The following is a 7,244-nucleotide window of genomic DNA, read 5'->3' as shown; positions in this document are numbered from 1 at the left end:
GCTTAGTTGTACCGCTGCTTGGCTAGCAACACCAAACTAGCCTAGTTAGCTTTCATAAAACAAAACTTAGGCTACTAGCCGAGCTGGAAAAAAATGTATGGAGAAGAATCTGGGCTCAGCCCAGGATGATTAACAGTCCAGCTAACTCCCCCTGGGCCACAGCAGCAGAAGACCACATCGCATTCAGCAAACTTGAACAACTGAAGGCTTGACCTGTAACTGCATGATTGTATGCATTATCCTGCTCACATGATTGGCTGATTGTAATGTGTAGTTACATAGGTTCCTATTAAAGTGGTTGGTTCTCAAACTGGGGGCCATGGGGGCCAGATGGTGCCGGGGGGCCCACATAGAAATTCTAGACCATTATTTTTTTTTAAAATGTATTTTACCTGTATGTCAACCTTTGAACTATGATTTACATCAAAATGAGAAATATGAATAAAATAAATCAATTATACACAACACACTAAGGCACACACCAAACAGTGACATCTGCTATGCTGATAAAACCTAAGACTATTTAAAATAAATTTTAGATAGATGACATAGTCTCTTAGCTGAGAACGTTAATACAGAAGAGCCTAGCCTGAAATTGCAAAAATTTGACGGTTCTTGGGGGCCACACAGGGATGTGCCTCACAGTGAAAAAATTTGAGAACCACTAGAGTACATGTCTTGTTTTTCGAAAAGTTAAAACAACAACAAAAATTTGTGTTTTATATATATATATATATATATATATATATATATATATATATATATATATATATATATATATATATATATTATATATATATATGCATCTCAAAAATTATAAAATCGTGAGAAAGTTAATTTTTTTCTATAATTTAATTAAAAATGTGGAACTTTCATGTATTCTAGATTCATTACACACAAAGTAAAATATTTCAAGCCGTTTTTGTTTTAATCTTGATGATTATGGCTTACAGCTCATTGAAATCAAAAATCCAGTATCTCAAAATATTACAATAAAGAATTTATAATACAAAAATTAACTCAAAACACCTGCAAAGGTTTCCTGAGCCTTTAATCTCTCAGTCTGATTCAGCACACACATCACAATCATGAGGAAGATGAAAGTAATTGTTGCATTTCATTTGGAAATCAAGGTCCCAGAGTCTGGAGGAAGAGTGGAGAGGCACAGAATCCAAGTTGCTTTAGTCCAGTGTGAAATTTCCACAATCAGTGATGATTTGGGGTGCCATGTCGTCTGCTGGTGTTGGTCCACTGTGTAAAATAAGAGACACCAGACTAAACAATACAGACGAGCTGAAGGCTGCTATCAAAACAACATGGGCTTCCATAACACCTGAGCAGTGCCACAGGCTGATTGTCTCCATGCCACGCCGCATTGATGCAGTAATTCATGCAAAATGAGCCCTGTCCAAGTACTGATTGCATAAATTAACATACTTTTCAGAAGGTTGACATTTCTGGATTATAAATTCTTTATTCTAATATTTTGAGATACTGGATTTTTATTTCCATGAGCTATAAGCCATAATCATCAAGATTAAGACAAAAAAATAAGTCTTGAAATATATTACTTCACGTGTAATTAATCTAGAATATTTGAAAGAGTGAAATATATGTGAAAGAATAATCCATGATATTCAATTTTTTCTGGATGTACCTCTCCCTCTCTCTTATCTATCTATCTATCTATCTATCTATCTATCTATATATATATATATATATATATATATATATATATATATATATATATATATATATATATATATATATAAGAGAGAGAGAGAGAGAGAGAGAGAGATAGGTGGACAGATATAGATATAAGCAGTGTAATATTAATGTTTATAGTTAACAAATAGATGAAACTCCTAAAGCTTCAAATAAATTCAGGGAAAGTGCCGTTGTGGAGCAGGTAGCATTCTCCACAAGGGGGCGTCTTTGCTGCAGTATACCTCATGATAAACGATCGCACTAAGCACAGACAAATTTACGATATAAAGAAGTCCTTATCACAACCAGGGGCGCCGTTAAGGTTTCCGGGGCCCCTGGCTAATTTGTACTCCGGGCCCCAAGCCCCCACCCCGCAATTATCTTTTCTTATTGCCACGTGTAAAAACAATCATTATCAATAAGCATAACAATTATTGCATATTCAATAAGAGACTATAAAGAACTACATTTGAACAGTTTATGAAATTAACTGAAATTATGCATTTATAACTATACACAAATAATTATACATACAGTTCAAGTAATTAACACCATTGTACTCTCTCTCTTTCTCTCTCTCTCTCTCTCTCTCTCTCTCTCTCTCTCATACACAGACACTATAGAAACTCTGGATCTCTTTATAAACTGTTGACTTGTAATTTCTTATTCCCCTAGTACCAAGAACAATTAATTTATTATTATTATTATTATTATTATTATTATTATTATTATTATTATTATTATTCATTGAGTGAATAATAAGTTTCACACAGCAGCAGCTCCAGAAAGAAAAGAATTAGCTAAAACAGTGACAGGATCATTGAATCAGTGAGTTGAACTTGAGAATCAAATCGGTTCTATTCGTGAATGAATCGTTTTATCAACGGGGATTCTACAATTCATTGAAATGAACAGACTCAAACAAACGATTCAGTCACGAATCGGACATCATTAAACACTTCTCTCATAAACTCACTCGGGACCATTAAAGCAGATTTATACGATTACATTAAATTTCGATCGATTTCTCACAGAAAGCTGTTGCAAGGCTTCGGAAAGGTTGAATATATACAACACTGGACTAGTTTTATTATCGCTTGGTGCTTTTCCGTCCTTTTTGAAGCTCAGTGCTCCATTACTATTGCTCGATTGCATGGAAAAACATACATTCCTGGAAATATTGTGCTCCAACTTTCAAGGAGAAACATCGGGGTGAGTAACTGATAGAGTTTCTATTTGATGTTAATTATAACAGCTTCATACATTCAGAATCATAGCACAAAACAGAGAATATAAATCACCTTATTATTATTATTATTATTATTATTATTATTATTATTATTATTATTATTGTTTACAACTGGGTGACTAGCTGTCCCCGTCTTTCTCTCTCCTCTTTTTCATGTTTTTCTTTCCTCTTTTGGTATCCCGGTTTTGTCTGCGCCATCTCTTACCGTCTACCTGATGCATGTAACGACACACAACTGTGAAGTGCGGCGTTTCTGAATAATCCGCAAATATCTTAAGGGGACACACACATATGCACTTGGCACAGTCTGAGGGCATTCATTATACCGTGCTTCTTAATAGATTATTGTGCGATTAGAATTAGGGCCCTTAGAATCGTCCTAATCTTCCCCCATTACAGCCATGATGTATAAGATGATATTAAAATAAGATACTGTCAGTAGACTTAAAGATTTATATTAAGTTAGAGAAACACCATACAATATTAAGCTTATTCCCTCAGACAACAATGCATTTTCTATGAGCAACTTTGCCTTTGCATAGACGGTTTTTTCTTTTTTTTTTTTTTTTTCTTTTTTTGGTGAAATATTACCAAATTTACAGATTAATTAATATACATGTTAATTTATAGAGGCCTAGAGGGAACGCTAGGACATGGCCTCACCTCCTCCAGTTTAAGCGCAATGTTCATGACTATTTCCTAATGAGTGTTAATTTTCTCATTAGGCACAGTCCCATTACTCCTACACAAACTGCGGAGGGAAAAAAAGGCAAATTGCACACCATAACACGTATTTGGAAATAATAATAAGTTAAGAACGAGAACATAAAACGTATTTTTTAATTTTATTCCCCCTCATAATTTTATTTCCCCCTCATTTATATGTTGTTTTGATGAGAAAGCTGATGCCAGTGATAATTATATACAACAAACTCTTGCATAATTCACAGCAATTTAACCAAAATAAGCGGCAACAGCATGGCTGATAAAGAACAGCAAAACTATAAATATGTAACATTGTACACAATGAAGAAATATACCGTCATCACGAAAATTAGCCTATTTATCCTTAGAACTCACTCTCTTTAAGTTAAAAGAATTTCCAAGCAAATAATAAAGAAGTCAATAAAAGTCTGTAATAAACAATACCACGCAGTACATACCCTGAGAGTGAAAAGAATATTTTAATTGTATTTTCACTGACGAATTTAAAAAACAAACAAACAAACAAACAAAACAACAACAACAACAACAAAAAACCACAGAAGCGTTTGGTTGCGGGAGAAGAGTGCAGTTTAAAGAGCCCAGTCTGTCAGAACAGCAGGAGCAATAAAACGTTCAAACCCGCAAAGTCACAAACCCGCACACTGTCGCACTAAACAGTATGGTCTGTTTTGACACACTATTTATGTTGGGAATGTGCTGGTTTGAGTGTTTATAATAAAGCACGGCGTGTGAGGAGTGTTCACTGGGCCTCACGCTGCTCTGTAGGTGTTCCCGGTGAGTGCGGATCCGGGGAAACGTCGTGTAGTTTCCGTATGTGCTTCTTCAGGTCGAAGTTCCTGCAGAAGCCTTTGCCGCATGTGGGACAGGTGAAGGGCTTCTTGTCGTTGTGCGTGTGCATGTGAAAAGTCAGGTTGTATACCTGGTGGAAGGCTTTGTTGCAGATATTGCACTTGAACTGTTTCTCGCCGCTGTGCGTCAATTTATGATTTTTGTAATTGCCTAAAGCAGGGGAGCGAGAAGTAGTTTGGCTTGGGAATAATCCAGAATGTAGGCTAATATATATATATATATATATATATATATATATATATATATATATATATATATATATATATATATATATATAGCGTTTCCCCACATGCTCATGTAAATTCATAATTTGATAAATAAACTTTTTTTTTTTTTTTAAAGTAAAACACAAAGTTGATAAATTAACAAATAGTGGTGTTAATTACCTTTTTGGTGGAAACCCTTTCCACAGAATTCACACACAAATGGTTTGTATCCGGCGTGTATGCGCGCGTGTGTGTTCAGTGTGGAGCTCCGGTTAAATGCTTTCCCACACTGATGGCATTTATGCGGCTTTTCCTGTAAATAAACATGGGGGAATGAGAGATTACTACCAAGATTTTAAAAAAATTATTATTATTATTATTATTATTATTATTATTATTATTATTGTTATTATTATTATTATTATTATTATTATTATTATTGTATGATGATTAAAAAAATACAATTCAATCCTTCAAAGATTTTTGTTATAAAATCACATCTTATATACAGTGGTGGTAATAATTAGTAGCTGCGGTTGATAATTTGACCATCACTGGACAGTAGTAACCTGCGGTGTAATTTGGATGGATTCATTAGCATTTCCGACGAGGGAAATCATTTGAACGAATAAAATGGATGAAATAAATGAAATGTTTTTCAAAAACATTTGTTGGTTTTCAAAATATCTACCAACACATTTAAAATAAGTGCTACTGAATGTATTAGCCGAATATAATTATGGGACCATAAAACAACAACAACAACAACAATAATAACAATAGCTAATAATAATGATAATAATGATAATAATAATAATAACAATAATAATAATAATAATAAGAAGAAGAATGAGAAGTACATTTTATAAGAACAGGACTTGAGTAAATATTTATGCTGTACCTGAGTATGAATAATTTTGTGGCGACAGAGTGTGCTTGCTTGACGAAATCCTTTGCCGCACACTTTACACACGAACGGTCTTGCTCCCGTGTGCACGGGCATGTGGCGGGTTAAGTTATAGTGCGCGTTGAACACCTGAGAATTTTATACAATTATAAATTATTACGCGTTAAATTCTAAAATCATGCACTGAGACAGTCTGAAAGAAAATAAACAATGCCATCTTTAAATATTTAAAATACTTAATTTAGTAATGTGTATAATATAATATAATATAAGATAAGATAAGATAAATACATGCAACCTTTAAATATAAAAGTTCATGAAATAAAGTTCTCTTTATAAAATACAATTCTACATACAAAATCTTTAAATAAATATATATATATATATATATATATATATATATATATATATATATATATATATATATATATATATATATATATACTTATAATATATCATAAATGAATTAAAACAAACATTTTTCCTACCTTGCCGCAGACTTCACAAGTGAACACTTTGGCTTTGGCTGGCGGAGAGCCGGTGTGTAACTTGGCGGAACTCTTGAACAGTTTCTCGGAGAGGATGTGCGCGCTCTCCTTCATGTAGTGCTGCAGCTGGGAGTGGGACAGCTCCTTCAGCGCCAGCGCTCCGGGGTAAGAGTCCAGGCCGTGCGCGCCTCTGCTTTTTTCCACCAGAAGGCTTTTGTGGCGAGAGTGTAACGGGGTGTTCAGCAGGTACGAGGCCACCGGGTGCAGGTTGAGCAGGGCGGCGGGCGGAGGCGCGCATGCGCTCTCCGCACAGTTCACGTAGCAAACGGCGGCAGCGGCGGTGTGCACGGATGAGTGCGAAAGTACCCGTGGCCGGAAAAGTTTGTACTGTCCAATCGCCGGTGCTGCGTCCCGGTGTTCGCCCTTGGCGTTGGTGCCGACGCTCAGAAGCTCGCCTGCGCTGTAGGGGAACTCTGGCTCGCTGTGGCTCGACTCAAGTCTGTGAAGTTTGTGCGCGGGCTCGTAGGCGAGCGGCATGAGAGGCAGCACGCAGTGCAGCGGGGATGGAGGCACAGCGAGTGAGGCCCGTGTGTCGGTCTTTCCCGCGGCACTGTACTGCACGGAGTTCGGGAGAGACAGTATCGACTTGGGTTCCGGCGTCCTGGCCATAATCCGCTCGATCGAGAACGCCAGGGGTTTAGCGCTGGTGACCATACTTCCTCCCGCCGTGGATGGTGAAGGGGTGCCGAATATCCCCGCCGGGGGGTACAGCGCGCTCTCCATCATCACCCTGGGACAAGAGCGCCTCGTCTGGATCAGCTGCTCACTCGCGCGACTTGTTGCGGATAAAGTTTGATTCCTCTCACTGAGTCGAAAGTGAGGACATGATCGAACACGGCGGCCCACTGAGCGCACAACCACTCCGGTGATCACACACACACACACACACACACACACACACACACACACACACAATCAGCGGCGCTAAATAATGTCTATCCGGCCTTGCTCAACAGGACACGATGGCCACTCTCACAACTCCGGAGGCAGAAGGAAAAAAATCAAAGCAAATGAGAAGTGCAGGTAACAGCTCGATTTAGTTTCTGTCAATC

At 37.1% G+C, this 7,244-nt stretch overlaps 1 protein-coding gene across 1 annotated transcript; it reads right to left on the bottom strand.

The window, feature by feature from the left end:
• Positions 1–4,421: 4,421 nt before the first annotated feature.
• fezf1 (FEZ family zinc finger 1) lies at positions 4,422–6,996 on the bottom strand. Its single transcript, XM_017484774.3, has 4 exons — positions 6,133–6,996; positions 5,639–5,773; positions 4,918–5,050; positions 4,422–4,681 (listed from the first exon to the last, which is right to left on the bottom strand). The coding sequence occupies exons 1-4, from the start codon at positions 6,916–6,918 to the stop codon at positions 4,422–4,424; spliced, it is 1,314 nt and encodes a 437-aa protein (XP_017340263.2). The 5' UTR covers positions 6,919–6,996.
• Positions 6,997–7,244: the final 248 nt, after the last annotated feature.

Source organism: Ictalurus punctatus, chromosome 14, assembly GCF_001660625.3.
Source record: "Ictalurus punctatus breed USDA103 chromosome 14, Coco_2.0, whole genome shotgun sequence".
Taxonomy (NCBI): domain Eukaryota; kingdom Metazoa; phylum Chordata; class Actinopteri; order Siluriformes; family Ictaluridae; genus Ictalurus; species Ictalurus punctatus.
This window is presented reverse-complemented; position numbering and strand designations above follow the sequence as displayed.